General features: G+C 38.4%; 2 protein-coding genes and 1 pseudogene across 2 annotated transcripts; all 3 read right to left on the minus strand.

The window, feature by feature from the left end:
* Positions 1-2,981, minus strand: part of LOC103519872 — a 9,367-nt pseudogene extending 6,386 nt beyond the window's left edge.
* A 112-nt stretch (positions 2,982-3,093) lies between these two features.
* LOC113465314 lies at positions 3,094-15,952 on the minus strand. The gene is made up of 5 exons (XM_026831196.1): positions 15,934-15,952; positions 15,523-15,692; positions 4,131-4,205; positions 3,832-3,996; positions 3,094-3,333 (listed from the first exon to the last, which is right to left on the minus strand). Exons 1-5 carry the CDS (start codon positions 15,950-15,952, stop codon positions 3,139-3,141), a joined length of 624 nt encoding a protein of 207 aa, XP_026686997.1. The 3' UTR covers positions 3,094-3,138.
* Positions 15,953-18,330: 2,378 nt separating this feature from the next.
* On the minus strand, positions 18,331-19,375 carry LOC113471785. Its single transcript, XM_026831195.1, has 2 exons — positions 18,725-19,375; positions 18,331-18,461 (listed from the first exon to the last, which is right to left on the minus strand). Exon 1 carries the CDS (start codon positions 19,337-19,339, stop codon positions 18,839-18,841), a length of 501 nt encoding a protein of 166 aa, XP_026686996.1. The 5' UTR covers positions 19,340-19,375; the 3' UTR covers positions 18,331-18,461; positions 18,725-18,838.
* Positions 19,376-20,903: the final 1,528 nt, after the last annotated feature.

The following is a 20,903-nucleotide window of genomic DNA, read 5'->3' on the forward strand; positions in this document are numbered from 1 at the left end:
GATAGTTGGGACGGAGGCCACTTTGTACGAAAGGCTTGGACGTCCAGCTCCTCAGGATGACCACACCGAGGGGCTTTACTTTGACCTTGATCCTTGCGGTCGAGGGTTGAGAATACCCGTAGTCTACGTCTCGTAATAGATCACCTGAGAAAAAAAGAAGAAAATGTTAAGTTCGAAGTTCGTGTATTCTGTATGTATTAGCTTTCCGGGGTAACAAAAACTCACCCAGAGTGTGCAATGGTACTGCCTGAATTTCCACCATCGCGATAGCCTGTTAATTTCAATCTGGTTTCTACTGTCCTACATTCGGATGGACACTCTGCGTTCTGCTGGCTTTTTAACGGCCAACATTCAGGTTGGGTGAAGTTTATATAGATATCGATTAAGGTAGCTGACTCAGTTGTCCTGACGAGGCTTGAGTCGCACCCGAACTCCAACGAACAGAGCCGAAAGAACTTCGTTCCGCGGAATCGAACCCCGGGACCTCCGGCGTGCGAGGCTACATACAATTCGCCACGGCCACGGAGGCTACCCCTCGACGTTTCCTATCCTAACTAGGGCAATAGAAACCGTAATAGAAATTAAACCCTCAGTTTCTTCAACCTTACTAGGGGTACAGAAAAGTAAACACTTACCTGTATCCCTGTAGCCTCCTGGGGCCGTAGCAGACCCATCTCCTGGAGGGTGACAGGCCACATCTGAGGGGGTTCCGTCGTTCTATCGGTTGAGAGGCGATGCGTAAGGCAGAAATAGTTGCCGTACAGAGGAGAAATAGGCCGGGCCCAGATCTCAATGCCTTTGTGCTGAAAACTCAAGGATAAATGGAGAAAAATTAGTTCCCTAGAAAATCGGTTCTCTCTATCGTAAGTTTTTTCATTCCAGCTAGTTCGTTGGAGGGTAGAGCTTCGCAGTTCCGCCCCGGCAAACTTTATCCTAAACATAACAGATAGGTATAGGTATGTTTGTTTCTCGGAAAACTGGCTTTCTTTTACCGATGCCGGTATGGTGATGGTAGAATAAAGAAAGGATACTTTTTTTAAGAGGTTTTTCCATGGTCTGGCAAACTTGCCATGGTCTTATCGTCCGAAATCGAAGAGAGAAGGAAGACAGGAATATGGAGAAAGCCAGCCCGTTCCGAGAACGAACATTATTCCCATCAGGATAAATCCGCCCCGGGCGGTGGAATCGAACCCGCGGCCCAGCGGCTTAACAAGGCAGACGCACTACCTAACAATCTAACTAGGCTGGCAAGGATACTTTTTATTTCTATTTTCCTGCATACAGCGCGGGTGATAGTCTCTAGCCCATGTTTTAATTGGCTCGTCCCTGAACCGCAGTCAACCATCGCATTGATGAGGACTTGTGCTTATTCTTTAAAACGAGAGAGAACCCTTTGAAAACTGCAAAGCTAGCTGGTTCAGGGTGTTACTGTCAGTTCTCCTCCTTGTTTATAGCCTCAACAGCTATCCTTAGCTAGACAATTTGCCTACGGTCCCGTCGCAGTGAGCCAATTTTTTTTTATATCCCTAATAATTGGAAATCCAGTCGTTTCCTTAGGCTCACCTTGTAGACTTCTTCGTCCTTGAATTCCCAGTGGGGTCCTGATTCGACAGGCGATGATCTTGCGGTTTTTGCAGGATAGTGCCCTTGTATTCTGGCCGGCATGGTTCTTCAAATCCACAGACATTAGGAGAGGAGCAGCCAGGATGGCCCACATGGCCATCTGCACGTTTTGGATTGCTCGTAGCTGAGTTCCAAAGTTCCGATGATCAAACTGACTCACTGACTCACTCACTCATACTAATTCTAACCCACTTCTAGACGTGCTAGGAAGATGCGGTTTTCACCATTGGATTCCTTATTTTTTGTAGGTACTGGGAAAAATCGGAAAATCCCGAAATTCCAAACCGTTCCCGAGATATTGACGTTTTTTAGTCCCCCCATAAGAAATACACGGGGAACACACTTTGAGGCCAGCAAAACTTTTCCTACGTTTCATATTTTGCTCTCGCTTTTAGTTTTCAGTTTCCCTTTTCATTCCTTCGAGACCAAACTCAGGGACGATATTAGTTTTGCACACCCCGCAAAGCCCCGGGAGCGCGTAGCGCGACCACATGCACAATCCCGCGAAGCCCCGGGAGCGCGCAGCGCGACCGTATACATTGAATTCAATTCAATTTATTCAAACTTAATTTGTATGAACGCCTGGTATCTATCGTAAGTATGCAATGTGCGCAACATTTTTGATTATTTTCTCTCCATGGCTTTTACCTCCTTTGCTACCTATTTGTAGTTAAACTTTACGGAAATATTTGTGAGGGAATTTTTTAGGGAACTTCTATTAGTAATCGTAATCAAGGTAAGATTTTACCATGTCAGGATCGTTCCAATGGCCAGGTCCAGCGTTTGGTACAATGGTGTCCTGATTGTTTCCATAGTAGTCGATGATGCTCTCCAAACTTTGCCAAGAGTCCTGGATGTCGTCGAAATTTCTCCACAGATTGCAATGCTCGATAATAGAGGTGAAGTTTGGCTGAGAAAAAGGAGAAAGATAGATAAGGTATTATTTAAAACGACTAGGTAGGTATTAGGCCAGCCACTCACTATCAGGTAGGCTTGACAAGTACACCCGATCAGGTCCGCCTGTCAGGTCTACCTGAGAGTGATTGTGTTCATCAGATATCAGATAGACCTGACTGATGGACCTTTTCAGCCTTACCTGTCAGGTCTACCTGATAGTGAGTGGCTGCCCTAACAACTAGGTAGGTATTACCTACATGGTGATTAAAGAGTCTGGAAACTTTTTCCCAATTCTAGGTCGAAAGAAAGCCGAAATTTTCGCCTTTTTCGTTTTTTTTTTCTTTTCTTTTCTTACTAACCGTCATTCCGGAGTAGATCTGGTATACTGGCCAACTACAAGAGTAAACCATTTTCTTGCCTGTCCTGTTCAGCCAGTAGCCGAATTCGGGGTAACCTGAAAACAAAAGACAATAGGAAATTATTAGATATCAACCAAAACAAGTGTAGTGGATGGAGGAATAGAGGTTTGTTGATAGAGGGAGGGTTTGGAGGAAGAAATAAAAAGAAAGGCACTGTTTTTTGTCCCCTCAGAAAGCTCTGGGAGGAGGTACATGGGTTTTATTTCTTTTTCAACGTGTTGTACTGCAGGAATGGGTTGTAGGCAGTGGTCGAAGCTAGATAGTTGGGACGGAAGGGCACTTTGTACGAAGGTTGGACGTCAGCTCTCAGGATGACCACACCGGAGGGGTTTACTTTGACCTTGATCTTGGTCAGAGGGGTGAGAATACCGTAGTCTACATCTTCGTATAGATCCTGAGAAAAAAAGAAGAAAATGTTAAGTTCGAAGTTCTGTATTCTGTATGTATTAGCTTCCGGGGCAACAAAAACTCCACCAGAGTGTGCAATGGTACTGCCTGAATTTCCACCATCGGCGATAGCCTGTTAATTTCATCTGTCCCTACTGTCCTAATCCGGACGGACACTTGCGTTCTGCTGGCTTTTTACGGCCACATTCAGGTTGGGTGAAGTTAATACTCGATTAAAGTAGCTACTCAGTTGTCCTCACGAGGCTGAGTACACCCCGAACTTTAAGCACAGAGCCGAAAGAACTTCGACTCCGCCGGGAATCGAACCCGGGACCTCCGGCGTGCAAGTCTAGTGTGATATTCATTCGGCCACGGAGGCTACAACATTCGGCCACGGAGGCTACCCCCTGACGTTTCCTATCCTAACTAGGGCAATAGAAACGTAATAGAAATTAAACCCTGCAGTTTCTCACCTCAACTAGGGTAACAGAAAGTAAACACTTACCTGTATCCTGTAGCCACCTGGGGCGAGCAGACCCATCTCCTGGAGGGTGACAGCCACATCTGAGGGGGTTCCGTCAGTTCTACGGTTGAGGAAGGCGATGGCATAGGAGAAATAGTTGCCGTACAGAGGAGAAATAGGCCGGGCCCAGATCTCAATGCCTTTGTGCTGAAAATGTCAAGATAAATGGAGAAAAATTAGATCCTAGAATTCGGTTCTTCTCTATCGTAGCTTTTTCATTCCAGCTTAGTTCGCTTGGAGTGTAGAGCTCCATTTCCGCCCCGGCAAACTTTGTCCTAAACAGAGATAATGGCGTAGGAGAAATAGTTGCCGTACAGAGGAGAAATAGGGCGGGCCCAGATCTCAATGCCTTTGTGCTGAAAACGTCAAAATAAGTGGAGAAAAATTAGATCCTAGAATTCGGTTCTTCTCTATTGTAGTTGTTTCATTCCAGCTTAGTTCGCTTGGAGGGTAGAGCTCCATTTCCGCCCCGGCAAACTTTGTCCTAAACACTCTAAACAGATAGGTATTAATGTTTGTTCTCGGCCAGCCTAGTTAGCTTAGTTGGTAGTGCGTCTGCCTTGTAAGCGCTAGGCCGCGGGTTCGATTCCCGCCCGGATAAACAAGTAGTGTTGGCTGCCCTGGTACAGTTGGTCTCTGACGTAAGTTGACCAATGGCAACTGGACATATGGTTTTAAAGGATATAATTAGAGACATTATTTGGTTCAAATTTATGGAACGTTAACCCTCCTTCAAATTCTTGAAAAGGGGTTTATTGTCTCGTAAGTGAATCTTCTTGTGATCATATATATATAAAAAAAAAACAAGATCAACTTATTTAATGGAATGGAACTCACAAGGAAAGCAAAGCACATTTGCCTGATCCAAAATTCCTTAATCATAGATAAGTATTCTAAGAACAACTTTTAATAAGACTTGGCCCACTACCGTTTACACATTTTTCCCCTTCAAATTATTGAAAAGGGGTTGATTGTCTCGTAAGTGAATCTTTTTGTGATCATAAAAAAAAAAACAAGATGAACTTATTTAATGGAATGGAACTCACAAGGAAAGCAAAGCACATTTGCCTGATCCCAAATTCCATAATCATAGATAAGTATTCTAAGAACAACTTTTAATAAGACTTGGCCCACTACCGTTTACACATTTTCGACCATACTGTATCGACCAGAGCACATACCTATATCTACTTGTACCGGGCAGCATCATTTATGTAACATTTATTACATAGGAACCAAACTATGACCATGTTCAGTACCGTTTACACATTTTCGACCATACTGTATCTACCAGAGCACATACCTATATCTACTTGTACCGGGCAGCATCATTTATGTAACATTTATTACATAGGAACCAAACTATGACCATGTTCATACCAGAGCACATACCTATATATTATCTACTTGTATCGGGCAGCATCATTTATGTAATATTTATTACATAGGAACCAAACTATGACCATGTTCATTGCTAAACAGTTGATTTATGTACTACATAGTATACACCATTCTAGTTAGACTCAATGTCCATGGCTCTATGTATAGTTGTATGGTTATACATAGGTATTAGGTAGTATGTATATAGGTACTATTGATATATTCAATGACTATAATCTAGATCACGTTTTACTTAGAACTCGTGTGTACAGGACTCATGCCAGCCAATCAGAGCTGAGTATATTGAATACCAATGTGGAATATAGGTTACCTTCGAGGTCACAAAGGTCTTCAAGAGTGAGACTTTGTGCCGTGAGGTGACACTTAACACTTTGCTTCCATTGTATATAGGGACTATTGATATATTCAATGACTATAATCTAGATCACGTTTTACTTGGAACTCGTGTGTACAGGACTCATGCCAGCCAATCAGAGCTGAGCATATTGAATACTAATGTGGAATATAGGTTACCTTCCAGGTCACAAAGGTCTTCAAGAGTGAGACTTTGTGCCGTGAGGTGACACTTAACACTTTGCTTCCTCTCAGGGAAAGAAAAAGGAGGTAATTTTGATTATTCTTTTTTCAAGAGGTTTGGCAGAGGGAACTGCAACTGCCCAAGGTCTTATGGTCCCGAAATCAAAGAGAGAAGGAAGACAGGATAGGACAAAGCCAGCCGTTTCGAGAACGAACCTTATCCGTTCAGGATAAAATCTGCGGACCTAGGTCTGCTGCCGCTAGATGATAAATTTCAGACCGAGCGGGATTCGAACCAGCGACCTAGCACTTACAAGGCAAGTACGCTACCCTTCAGGCTAACTAGACAGTCCTGACCTTAAGGCCTAACCTACTATGATGCTTAATGCTCACACTTTTACCTCTCACCTCATCAGCATTCAAAGCGGAAAAAATATTGCCGTAGGTACCTCCTATATGTTTTCAAGCTGATTGTTTATTTGTACGAAATTTGCATACCATAATGATAAAAACTTCGCCGTCCGCGAGAATAGAGAGTGAAAATGTCATTAGAGAAGGGATTGAAGGAACCGGAAATAAAATATCATCCTGATGGCCCCCGGGCCCGGGGTGAAAATGGATAGGTATTTCTAAATTTTATTTTTGGGTCTGGATTTCAACATGAATCATTAGTGAGACTTATTTGAAGCACAAAAAATCTGTCATGAATGCCTGGTCTACGTGGCACCTAACCCCCTAGCACCTGAAGCTCTACTTACTCTCCACCACTGAATGTAAATATTATAGTATTAGTATCATTAATACCTACACGTTTCCAGATCATTTTGCTGTAATTTTCAAACTTTTTTCAGAAACAATTTAAAAACATCTCGAGGCGATAAATAATAAGCAGTAAGCTGGCTTTATTGTAGGTTTTTTTTTTTTCATAATATCGGATGAAACTCAGGACAAGTGTGTCGTAAGTAGGGTATAGGTAAGGCCACCCACTCACGTCAGGTAAGTCAGGTTTTGCATGACAGTTTTACCTGACAGGCTTATGTTTACTAGTATATATGTTTGTCAGGCATAATCTGTCATGAATACCTGGCCTACGTGGCACCTAACCCCCTAGCACCTAAAGCCCTACTTACTCTCCACCACTGAATGTAAATATTATAGTATTAGTATCATTAATACCTACACATTTCCAGATCATTTTGCTGTAATTTTCAAACTTTTTTTCAGAAACAATTTAAAAACATCTCGAGGCGATAAATAATAGAAGCTCTACTTACTCTCCACCACTGAATGTAGATCTTATAGTATTAGTATCATTAATACCTACACGTTTCCAGATCATTTTGCTGTAATTTTCAAACTTTTTTCAGAAACAATTTAAAAACATCTCGAGGCGATAAATAATAAGCAGTAAGCTGGCTTTATTGTAGGTTTTTTTTTTTTCATAATAAAACAAGCACAGGGCGTTACTATGTTTCCATCTTGCCGCTTTATGCTTACAGCAAAGTTATTAACTTCATTTTGAACCAAAATCGGTCAGGATTTTACATTCGCGTGGAATTTAATACAAAAGCCTTGTATAAGTGCCTCGGTAGCGTAGTGGTCACCTGCCTCGGTAGCGTAGTGGTCAAGACGCTCGCCTGGTAAACATAAGTTATAAGCTATAAGTTTACTTAAAGTTTTACTTTCAGACTTGAACTGAATTTGAGCTTTATAAATGTGAACTATTGTGAAACCCTACATAGATATCTCAGCAGTTGCCTATACGAGGTACTATAGCAATTGTGCTATCTGTAGAAACCACATCATGGACTTGTGTATTGAATGTCAGGCTAATCAAGCTTCTACTACAAGTGAAGAATGTATTAGATATCAACCAAAACAAGTGTAGTGGATGGAGGAATAGAGGTTTGTTGATAGAGGGAACTATGTAGGTATAATAACGGAGGTCTTGTCGATGTCGTCCTGATATTGTAGAGAAGGGGGACAGGAGAAAGCCAGTCGTTCCGAGAACGAACCTTATCTCTTTAGTGCCGGCCACTCTCACGGTCAGACCATCAGACAGACCTAGGTCTGCTGCCGCTAGATAATAAATTTCAGACCGAGCGGGATTCGAACCAGCGACCTAGCACTCACAAGGCAAGTACGCTACCCTTCAGGCTAACTAGACTGTCCTGACCTTAAGGCCTAACCTACTATGACGCTTAATGCTCACACTTTTACCTCTCACCTGCATCAGACAGATCTAGATCTGCTACCGCTAGATGATAAATTTCAGACCGAGCGGGATTCGAAGCAGCGACCTAGCACTTACAAGGCAATTACGCTACCCTTCAGGCTAACTAGACTGTCCTGACCTTAAGGCCTAACCTACTATGACGCTTAATGCTCACACTTTTACCTCTCACCTAGACATTTGTAAACAATTTTCCTATGAAATGCCGTTGACTGAGTCATCAGCCCCTTTTGGTGGCTGTTTGGAAGACTAAGGGTCTTGAGTCATCAGCCCCTTTTGGTGGCTGTTTGGAAGACTAAGGGTCGAATTCATACAGGGCGTTCAACCTAAAAGTGCCTATTTGCATGCCGATTTAATCTATTTATAAAAAAACTACCAAAATCCTTTCACACAGGGGAGAATCAAACCCGTAACTTTTAAACTGCAAGTCCAATAGTGTTAGAAGTTGCACCATTCGGTTCGGCGTTAAAAATCACATAGGATTGACTATTCACATGCTTATTTGTCACAAATTTGAGAATTTAAAATTTCTAATACCTAGTGGCCATAGTTTGGGAACCGCTTCAGAACATAAGGGGCTTAACTGCCAGATTTTACGGTCTATTTCAGTTTCGACACTAAAGTTGCCGTAGGTACTTACCTCCTATATGTTTTCAAGCTGATTGTTTATTTGTACGAAATTTGCATACCATAATGATAAAAACTTCGCCGTCCGCGAGAATAGAATAGAAAATAGAATAGAATAAATTACGTCGAAGTCTTTACGTCAACTACTATTGGATATCATAGAAGGAGATGTTGAAGGACCAAGACCAAGAGGACGATCAAGAAGAATGTGGCTGGACGATGTGAAAGAATGGTTAGGAGTGAGACTGAGAAGTTATGAAGAGTGCAAGGAGCTGGCAATGAACCGAGAACTTTTTAGAACAACAGTTACAAGACGTCTAGCAACCATCGACCACGATGTCGATACTTACTAAAACATCTTTTTTCAAATTAAGTCTAAGGACCATTTTACCTACAGAAATGGACTACACCTACCTATTTTGAACCAAATAAATTCACAAAATGATACAAAAAGTACAATTATTGTCAGTGTTAGGTTCGTAGCTAGATGCATATAGGTAAAACATGGTAGGTATAGGTAAGCACCTATTATAATTATGCATAGTTAGTACCTACTGTTATAGTTGTAACAATGATAGTAACTAATTAACACGAAGACTGATCTTTCTATTTTATGGTTATGAGTTGTAAAAGGTGATAAAAATCCTACTGGTATTCCCATTACTTTGAATCTTTTAACTGCTCTCACTTTTTAATACTTTTTAATGAACATCCGTCTTTAACTGTCAAAAATACTTTGTAGAATAGAATATATCTTGTTAATCTGTTCGAATGAGACTAAAAAGTTGTTTTACCCCAAATACCTACGATTCAAATATAAAACTGTCGCTATATGATGATGATGAAACAAGATACGATACATTAATAATTACTTGACTCAGTTCATCCAACAGCCCTCTCAAGAGAGATTTAGTGACTTGGCGATGTCAAGCACTATCGTGGTCATTAGATAAATCATTTTACCATTACCTGATTACCAATAGGTATATAAAACTGTCCACACATAGTCGACAGCCATCGATTGACTCATTCGATGGTCGATCGACGAGGTGAAACTATGTTGTCGAGGCAGTGTGTACGGTTTCAGTCGATGTGTGGACAGGACACAGCTTAAATGAGGGTCCCTCCTGCCTTCTCCACACAAAGTCCCACACAATAAAATTACTCGTTCAAAGGGAAACGTTTAGAATCAGCATCCGCAACTTTTTGACCGCAAAGCGGACAATGAAACAGAAAGTAAAACCTGAAACCCAAAGCCTCACGCTAGGGAATGAAACAGAAAGTGAAACCCAAGCCTTACGCCAGGGACATATCGAGTCTCAAGTTTACGACTTTCTATTTTCTCAGTCTAATAACTTGTAACAATACTCTTGGAGTTGCATTGAAAATCGTTGGCCGTGTATATGATCACCAGAGAAGTTCAGAATATGGCACTTATTTTTTTATTTTATTATTTTTTTTTTCTTCAAAATATGGCACTAAAAAACATGGCAATATGGCATTTACATAGGTATTTCGGAAAAATATGGCAATTACCTATTTTTTCAAAACATGGCATTTTTTAGTACTTATTTTTTTGCAGAACAAAATTTTTCTTTGTTTTTAAAGTTTTATATTTTTCCCTAAAAATGCTCAAAATATGGCAAAATAAGCCCAAATGTATGGCAAAAAAAGGCTTTCTAGGCTTTTTATGGCATTTTTCCAAATTTTGCTAAAATATGGCAAAATAGAAGGGCGCCATGGCAATATGGCATTTGAACTTCTCTGATGATCACATTACGGTCTCGATGACTTTGAACTGGCCATGTCTATTGTGTAAGGTTGAGAGCATGAGAGTGGCGATTCCATCAAGTTCGCCTCATTCCGAGAGATTATGTAGCGAGCAATTATTATTATTATTTACTATTATGACTTACAGGGTGGCTTTAATGTTGTGTAGACCACTTGATAATTACGGTTAGCAACCACAATAATTATAATAATTATGAATTTATAATGAACGTACCTATAGACCTATACACATAGAGCTACACACTACAGCTACACAGAGACTGTAAACTTACATATAACTACTATCTAAGTATGTTTACTCATACACTTACACCTACCTTCTTTAAAGAAAAATTAGAATAAGAAAGGGAAAGGGGACGAGGAGGAGAATTTAATTGACGCTAGATTATCTACCATAATATAGATTATGCAGAATTAGAGGAACATATTATAATTAGACGTATTTTGATTAGAGGCCGCTCTTGTTTTAAATGTTTTAATGGGAAAATTACCAACTCGTGTACCTGATGTCCTAAAGACTAGATTTTCCTCAGAACTTTTCCACAGTTAGACCTATCGAATTGACTGTCCAGTAGACTTGTAGAATTGTAGACTCTACAAGTGGGCTAAATTGTAGACACTCTGTAGGTGTGCACTGTAGATACTCACTGTAGACGAAATCGAAGAAGTTCAATAGGAAATTAATAGCAATCATCAGGTTATCGTGGGAGCATACATCGAGTGGTTGGAGGATCACAGCTTGACCTCTTCCATCCCAATAAATCTTGAAGGATCACGGTGAAAGAAAAGATGGAAGAGCTCCTCCAAGAGAACCCTACCACTTATAAGAAAGCCAGAAAAATATACCATGTATACTCGTATTATTTCATAGTTAAGTGCTTACGCTTATTAGCTGTAAACGCTCAAATTTACCGTCATGCATTGAAGGAATGCCAGGGGAGTTTTGGCACATCCACTAATAAGCAATAAATTCTTTACTATAAGCATACCGCTAAGCACTACTAAGCATAAGCATATTTAGCTGACAAATGTCACAAATATACAATATGCAATTATATATAGGTACATGGTACATACATAAATTTATGTAAAGCTATTCTTCCATAAGAAGGTACTAGTTATGATGAAGAGGTGAAAATTCAAGATATATATAGGTAAGTGATGAATTGCAAATCATCATAAATCAACAAACATAGTCTCAGCCATCTGGCGTTAGAATAAGGAAATCAATTACCTATGGAAAGATCAATTTTCTTTAAGTCAAAGAAAAGAATTTTCTGCCTAGCCAGCCTACTACTTAGGAGAGTAGAGCAAATACGTTGTAAGGGCTTGGTCGCGGGTTCGATTCGTGCTTTTGCGCCGTCAATATTTATTTGATAATATTTAGATGGTTTTAATGATTGAAATATTCAAAAAGGAACTAAGTTCGACAAAAGGAAATGAGTGGGAGATCGAGCGAAAGAAGTCACTTTAAGGTGATTTTTTTCTGCTCAACGAGTGAGCTTATAAGTGAGTGAGTTATTGCTTGTGCATGTGTGTCTCATTACTCTTATTCAGCTCATTGGTAAGGGACTTTGCGGCTTATCCATTGAGTATGAATAATTCAATTTATGGGTAGGGTGTTTGTGAGTTATTGGTGACTGTCGCTGTATGAAGAAGTTCTTGTAGGATTATGTACGGGTATGAAGATATTTATGAGATTGTTATGACATTCACCTTCATTATGAATTCGACTCTAAGAAACAAGGGGAGAAAGAATAAAATGCCAGGAAAAAGAGAATAAAATACAAAGAGGTTTCGTAGATTCGTATAAGCTCAACCTATCCTTTAGGGCTGTTTGCCCCTACACCTAAACCTAAAGAGATTTACCTCAGTACGAACTTCGAAATCATCAGTGACAGTAGTTACGTATTACCTATACTTTTGGTCTCTCTTAAGGTTTCGCCTGGGGGGGAAGGGTGCTCCAAATTATACATAGACAGGGGGCTACTAGTAGGTAACTAGGAAACTTGGTAAGTGTTCCTGCGGGGATTGAATATACCAACACCAGTGAAGAACGGCCATTTTCACACTTTTAACCAAACTAGGTATTTATTTTTCACCGATATTTTCAATCATTTCTGGGCGATCTGCAAAACGGACCGATACCATTAGAGTCGAATATTTAGCTATTTATCATACTGATCTCCATGTAATAGATAATGGACTTAGAGAGTAGCTTGGACCTTGATATTGCTTTACAAGAATAGCACAAAGCACAATAGGACACACCAGGATAGATCAATAGGTACAGTACAGAGTTACAGAGGTAGAATGGTATCCGGCAAACTTGAAACTTTATTTTCCCTGGTAATAGATAAATTAATTGTGATGATGATGAAACAAGATACGATACATTAATTACTTGACTCAGTTCATCCAACAGCCCTTTCAAGAGAGATTTAGTGACTTGGCGATGTCAAGCACTATCGTGGTCATTAGATAAATCATTTTACCATTACCTGATTACCAATAGGTATCAAGAACTTTATGATACCCCTAAATCTAAAGTAGTTATAATTAGCCTCGGCCTGGGGCCTTCGTGTGTGCTGATTGTACCCAATATAGCCCATGCCATTTTTGCAATTACTAGTTTTATGAATCCAACTACCTACCTGATACCTAAGTGAATCAACTTATCTACCTATTTCAAAGTACATAGTGCGATATCATACGTTTATAATAGGTGGTACACCTACATATATCTGCCATTGGTGCTTGGTAAATTGATTCGAGAATTATGAGATAATTACTTTGCTAGATATCCATTATGAATCATAAACAAGTGTTGGCTGCCCTCGTACAGTTGGTCTCTGACGTAAGTTGACCAATGGCAACTGGACATATGGTTTTAAAGGATATAATTAGAGACAATTCTTTTTTGCATATGACCTGTAAGTGTTGGTAGGTATACCATAGAAGGGTACCTACCTACCAACTACTAAAGTTTGTTCAGCTAGGTATTATGAAATCTAAGAAAAAAAAAATCATAACTCTGTAGGATTCTAAACATTCTGTAAAACTATAGATTTAAATAGGTATTTAAAATCTCAAATCGGACTGCATAATTTGTTTATTGCCTTAACAGTCGAAAGACTCCTCTAATCGTATTCTAAGTCTAACCTATTAAATCTTCCTTAATAGTCTCGTAGAAAGGCTTCCAACCTTCCAAACATGAAAAAATATGTAGGAAGAAATACTTTTACTAAAACATCTATGTGTCAAATAAGGACCATTTTACCTACAGAAATGGACTACAACTACCTATTTTGAACCAAATAAATTTACAAAATGATACAAAAAGTACAATTGTCAGTGTTAGGTTCGTACCTAGATGCATAGGTAAAACATGGTAGGTAAGCACCTATTATAATTATGCACAGTTAGTAAGTACCTACTGTTATAGTAGTAACAATAGATAGTAACTAATTAACACGAAGACTGATCTTTCTATTTTATGGTTATGAGTTGTAAAAGGTGATAAAAATCCTACTGATATTCCCATTACTTTGAATCTTTTAACTGCTCTCACTTTTTAATACTTTTTAGTGAACATCCGTCTTTAACTGTCAAAAATACTCTGTAGAATAGAATATATCTTGTTAATCTGTTCGAATGAGACTAAAAAGTTGTTTTACCCCAAATACCTACGATTCAAATATAAAACTGGTCTACCACCCTTCTTTCAGTATTATTTCCTACGCGTATTTCGATACGACTTTTTTCTCTTGTAGAAAAAATTTCAACACAAAAAAGAGTGAGAATTGAATATGTGTACACAATTTACATTTGTTTATTAAATAAAAAAATAAATTTGAGAATCTGAAAACTAAGAGGGGAAATACTCACATGCAAAAAAAAAACTTGAATTTACTTTCCTACAGATTTCACACCACTTTACTGTCATATGAATATCAACTAGAATTTAGACTCTAAAGTTTAGAACATTTACACTAAACGATATTTAGATACACTATTGTGAAAAATACTAGATTTCTATGTACTTGATCTCGTATGTGATTGATGAAAAATGTCAAAAACAATGTACATTTTTTATGAATTAGTTCCATAATCTATTTAGAAAATAATATAAAAACTGAGGCTCCTAGCCTAACGAAGTGAAATACAATAAAAATAATAGAAAGTAACGAGGGGGGGGGGATTTACAATGATAATTAACCACATTGGTTTATATTAAACATAAAATAATGCTGACACTTGCCAACAATTAAACAGTCCTCTAGTTTCTATGGAGTACACCAGTACATGCACCACTGCAGTATTGTAACTATGTATTGTGTGATAGGCATTATTAACGGCCTAACGTAAGATTAGGTGTAATAATACACTATTGGAAGATAATCAACAAGGTGTCCGGATAATTATGACAAAGGTGTAGGTCCACACCTAAGAGACCTCAAGAACCATAAAGTACGAACTACGTGTGTTATTGTGGACATTTCCAGGAATTCCAGGACCGTCCACGGACTAACCGGGCTTTGGGGCTATCTCCAACTATGGGCCTTTCCTTGCAACACATTACACATCACAAACGGCTGCTTTTGGGCTTCCTTTATTTAAACAGGCTTCGGGGCTATCTCTAATAATGGACCTCTCGTAGCAACACTTAACGAACTACTGGTTTTGGGCCTCCTTGTCCTAACTAGATTCAGCGGATAACTACAAAAATGGGCCTCCCCTCAAAACAATTCGTAAACTGCTGGTTTTGGACCTCCTTAAGGAGCTACCCGGGGTGTATGGGACCAGACCAAAACCTCTTTGTGGTAGGCCCTGGTTAACTTCCTAGGTAGGTGGTGACGGTGGTTGGCTATTTTCTGCATACTCGTAACATCGAGGATGGACGACTCAATCTGGTTTGGGACTCAAACCTCAAACATTGTTGCGGGATCGGGAAAACCAGATATATGATTAGCTGCCAAGCCCAAGTAATTATAATAATAGAGGCCTATCGTGTATTATGTATAACTAGATAACCATTTTGTTTTTATTCGTATTATAATATAATTACGTATGGAGTGTGAGATTATTCTGATTAGCTTCCTTACTTCATCAACGTAACTATCACTTTCTATTGCTCTCTCACAGTTATTTGTTTTCGTGGTCTCCAGGTCTCCAGAGATTAGCTTCCTTACTTCATCAACGTAACTATCACTTTCTATTGCTCTCTCACAGTTAGGTAGGTATTTGTTTTCGTGGTCTCCAGAGATGCAAAAATCTATAAAACAAATCTACATAACCTATAAAACAAATATAAAATGACGGATAGGACAACTATCACCTATCTACCTATAATTTGCTAACCAAAATTGAAATCCATCATTATTATAAAACCAAAATTGAAATCAATTATTATTGCAAGCGCGGGAAACAGAAAAAAAACGCAAACGTACAAATAGGTATGTACTTCAATAAATTATGGACTTACACATGTGTTTGACCATAATATATGTACTCACCAATTTGGATTTCCCTCATTTCCCGATTATATCTAATTTGACGCTCATCACATAATTAGAAAATCTTATATTATAAGAACGAGATCCATTCACTCATTCACATTTCACATTTCACACACTGATCGCTCTATCTCTAGAACCACAACATCGTACATAACCTATAAAACAATTATAAAATGACGGATAGGACAACTATCACCTATCTACCTATAATTTGCTAACCAAAATTGAAATCCATCATTATTATCAGTAAATAGGTTTCTTCAAATTAAATTGATCCCAAGGGCAAGGCAATGCCTAAACCCTTGACAAATGGAGTGTGCCTGAAGGCATGTGATTAAAACCAAAATTGAAATCAATTATTATTACAAGCGCGGAAAACAGAAAAAAAAAACGCAAACGTACCTACAAATAGGTATGTACTTCAATAAATTATGGACTTACACATGTGTTTGACCATAATATATGTACTCACCAATTTGGATTTCCCTCATTTCCCGATTATATCTAATTTGACGCTCATCACATAATTAGAAAATTACCAATAAAAACCAGCGCAGTACAAGCCCAAACCATGGAATAATTATTATACAAACAAACAAGACTCTATCTCTACTATTCATCTATTATTTATAGAACTATAGTGTAGATTAGATATAATATGTATGTAGTAATACAGTCCGAATATTGGGGACCACAGAACCTGAGCACTTAGAACAATCACTGGCCCGCGAATCCTATCTAAACATCAATTTTAAGCTAAGCTGAAAAGTTTAAAATCAACCCATCAAATTACTTGATCCATGAGTTCAACTTCTGGGTTTAATCTGCAATCATGGTCCTAGCTAGATTTTTTGTTTCTTTTTAACCCATCATTAATGGAGCAGTTGCAAATGGGTAAAAATTATTAATAAATTGTCGATTCCTATGTAAAAAGTTGGAAAAAACCAAATCTGAGGTCAAAACTCCAAAATAATAACTGTAATAGGTCAAAAATTCAATTTTTATTTTCCGTCAGAGTCCGTCAGACTTCAGGAAATGTGCAGAAATGTATGCGCACAAACATGAATTGCACAGAAATGAATGTGCACAAACAGATTAATGTGTTAACTGCGAGGGAGCTTTGCTCGGGACATTTGATGTGACGTCATCGCCTACGAGAGCATATGCAGTGACGTCAAAGTTTACGATTTACAGGTATTTTTTAAATTGATTTAGCTCGGGATCTAGAAGTTGTAGAAGAAAAAGAAAAATTCTGTTGGTCCTCATTTTTCCTACTCTATGACTTTGAAACATCACCCAAGTAAGCGCGACTGTTCTATTCCAGTATTATTTACCTTTGAGAGAATAAGTATCTAAGATGCTAGTAAACCAGTAGAACATTAAATTTAGACATCAGTGAACTGTGTAAGCAGTGGTTTACAATAGAGGCAATTTCTTAGGTAGTAACACGGTAAGTTGTGATTTAACTTCTTTTAGGAATATATCAGTAGTTTACTCTCTTAAATTACGTTGATTGCCTTTGATTCGTTTAGCTTTCTCAACTTTCTGGTGATGCGACTGTTCTATTCCATTATTATTTACCTTTGAGAGAATAAGTAAGTATCTAAGGATGCTAGTAAACCAGTAGAACATTTAGCCATCAGTGAACTGTGTAAGCAGTGGTTTACAATAGAGGCAATTTCTTAGGTTTATTATTTACCTTTGAGAGAATATGTAAGTATCTATCTAAGGATGCTAGTAAACCAGTAGAACATTTAGCCATCAGTGAACTGTGTAAGCAGTGGTTTACAATAGAGGCAATTTCTTAGGTAGTAACACGGTAAGTTGTGATTTGAACTTCTTTTAGGAATATATCAGTAGTTTACTCTCTTAAATTACGTTGATTGCCTTTGATTCGTTTAGCTTTCTCAACTTTCTGGTGAGATTTTTGAATTCCATTTACCACCTTAACACAAGACCCAAGGGGATACAGAGTTTAGATCATAATTTTAATAGTACCATACCTGGTCGGAATGGCCAAAAGTCCAGACAATCAGCAGATTAGATTATCTAATTCACTTCTGAAACCAAGCAAAGAATTATCTGTCAATGAAATACTAGAAAAGTCAAATCAAAAATTAAACTTCTTCTTTCAGCTTTTTGGACTTTCGGAAATTTTTCGTTGATGCGTTTTTTAACGTCCGAAACCTCTTTGGAAGTGTTTGCCTCGAAAAATAAAATTTCCAAAGAGGTATAAAATATTTGTGCAATCTACGTTACCCTTGATTTTCCTATGCAAGAACTATGCTGATGTTGTCAAATGGGGCAGTTGGGTAAAGATTTGAAGAAAATTTTTCTCCACTTTTGATATTTTATTGTAGATACATGGGACATGGGTACCTAATTATTTATTTATCTGCACAACAATACCTTTTTTCCTTAGTGTCAATTACTTAGTGGAATATATAAAATACTCGTACGTCAACTTACACTAACATGTCAATTGCTTTTAAGTTAAAGGTATGTCAAATAATACAATTATACAAATCGTCCAACCGGTCCAACTGCCCCAAATCCCCAATCCTTATCAGAAAAAAAGTTCAAAACAGGATTACAGGAGGAAAATTCTATCAATTTTATCTCTCTCTTTTTTTTGTCATTGCCTGGCTTTTTGACTGTTAATCATTTTGTTTCCAACTCTGAATTCCTAGACCAGTTACCATTTGCCGTTATAATATCATGCAGCCTGAGGACCTGCAATTTGTGTGGCCAGTCTTTTTGTCATTTTCATTGCTTCTTCTGGCTACAATCTGTTACCAAAAGCATCCAATTTTCACACGTGTGCTCAATTCTTGAGGGATGGTGTTGTTGTTAGAAGTGTAAGATTTTGCCCCTGATGTGAGAATGAAATATTGAGTGAGAGTTATTTGGAAGGAAATTTACAAGTCTCCACTAGTGAGGATGTGATGAAGCCAAGGTCGCTAGGTAAGTTCACTTGAAATGTTCCCAAGAAGAATTGGTCAATGAGGTAATCCCTGAGTAAACTTTCAGCAAGTTGTTTATATCCAGCACAGTTCTCACCCAGCACATAGAACACAGCTGGACTCAACTTCAATTTGGTCCTGTCTTGTAGCCTCCATGTGTTGACCCACTTGGAAATAGTGTTCAACTTGTGAATTGGTTCTTTATTTTTTTCACTAATAGAGAGCTTGAATTTATCCTTGAGTAGAGATCTGCTGGAATTAGCAGTTACAATACACCACCAGTCATAAATGATTCGCATGAACTCCCCTGCAAGATTCACATCCTTGTTGGAATTGATCTCTAAGGCGTGAACGAGCTTCTCTGTGAAAATATTCAATGCAAATTGACTTTTTTGATTTTCATCTACATGAACAGTCTCCTTGTTGAGAACTTGGTTCATAAGACTTTGATTTTGTACATTCAAGTGTTTGAAATAGACATGGGCGTGAACGAGCTTCTCTGTAAAAATGTTCAATGCAAATTGACTTTTCTGATTTTCATCTACATGAACAGTCTCCTTGTTGAGAACTTGGTTCATAAGACTTTGATTTTGTACATTCAAGTGTTTGAAATAGACATGCACCTTCTGTTTCTTGATAAAGTTTGCTACCGCCTGGAACGATGCTTTCTGAGGTTGCAGTTTACTTGGGTGCGTGGTTGACTGACGTACAGCAACAAATAACGACGGAAACATGACGTGGTCTTTGGTTATCCAATCCCAACAAACGGCTGTCAGTATGCTCGAGTTTTCAAAGAGGAGAAACAACTTGCGTCTTTTATCAAAAGGATGAGGGACACTCACTGTTTTCTCGTTTTTCTTGATGCTAAATTGTTTGAATAGACCAAAGGAAAGTTCATTGTACTCGGCAATGAAAGCTGCAACCTGAAGGCCAATGTTTTCTAGACGTTTGATGATTTCCAGTGAGAGAAGATGTACGCGATTGATAACCACTGAGTCTTGTATCGGACAAAAGTAGATAACTTCACTGAATGATTTGCACACAGAGGATGCCACAAACATGAGGACATTAGAGATGTTCATGTTGGGTACTGCAATATTGTACATTTGCAGAACAACGACTTTGTCTTTCTTGGAGAAACCATTGATTTTACTTGCCAGTCTGACCATTCTGTGTTCATTAATATGCACAAAATCCCGACTTATATCTGCACTTGCTATTTCCTTCAATAGAGAACCATCTGGTATGAGAAGAACTTTCCTCAAAGATTCATACACTGTAGGTGAAGATGTGTACAGGATATAGCAGAAGACAAGTAGGTTCACAGAGTACTTGCGGAATTCTTTACTCTCATTAAGAAGAGCCAATTGTTCAGAGATGAATGACACTATCTTTTGATCGTGTTCTTGTACTCCAAGGCGCCCATGGTTTATAATTTGTTTACACACAGATATTGTTTTGTTGATATAGTTGTTGTACTGGTTAGGATCTACTACTCCAAAATCTACAATGTGCTCTTCTGTACCCTTTATCAGATTCAACTTATCCATGACAGCTTTGAGTTCTGTCCATGTTTTTATGGGCTGGCTGACATTAATATTTAAAACTAACAACTCCTTGTTAGATAGTAAGCAGCTGTTTTTGTAAATGGTGGCTTGCAGACTGACATCAATTACAATTGACAGAAATTGTCTTGGTGATTGATTTTCCACCAGCTGGGTTTTGGAGATGGCAATTAGGTTTTGATCATAGACATGACTCCAGGAATTCTTGTTCAATGCAGGCATGTTCTTGTTAATTTCTTGCAATAATTTACCAAACTGAGTTCTATTAGGATTGGGGGGATTTTCAGTGGACAATGATTCTTTTGCATTGTTGTTTATTGTTATTGAAGGCAACATTGAATTCATATTTCCATTATGAATGTTTCCTGGGAAGTCAGACATTTTTAATGCAGAAGATTTCTTGCAATAATTTACCAAACTGAGTTCTATTAGGATTGGG

The sequence above is a fragment of the Diaphorina citri genome, unplaced genomic scaffold (assembly GCF_000475195.1).
Source record: "Diaphorina citri unplaced genomic scaffold, Diaci psyllid genome assembly version 1.1 scaffold3014, whole genome shotgun sequence".
NCBI lineage: Eukaryota > Metazoa > Arthropoda > Insecta > Hemiptera > Psyllidae > Diaphorina > Diaphorina citri.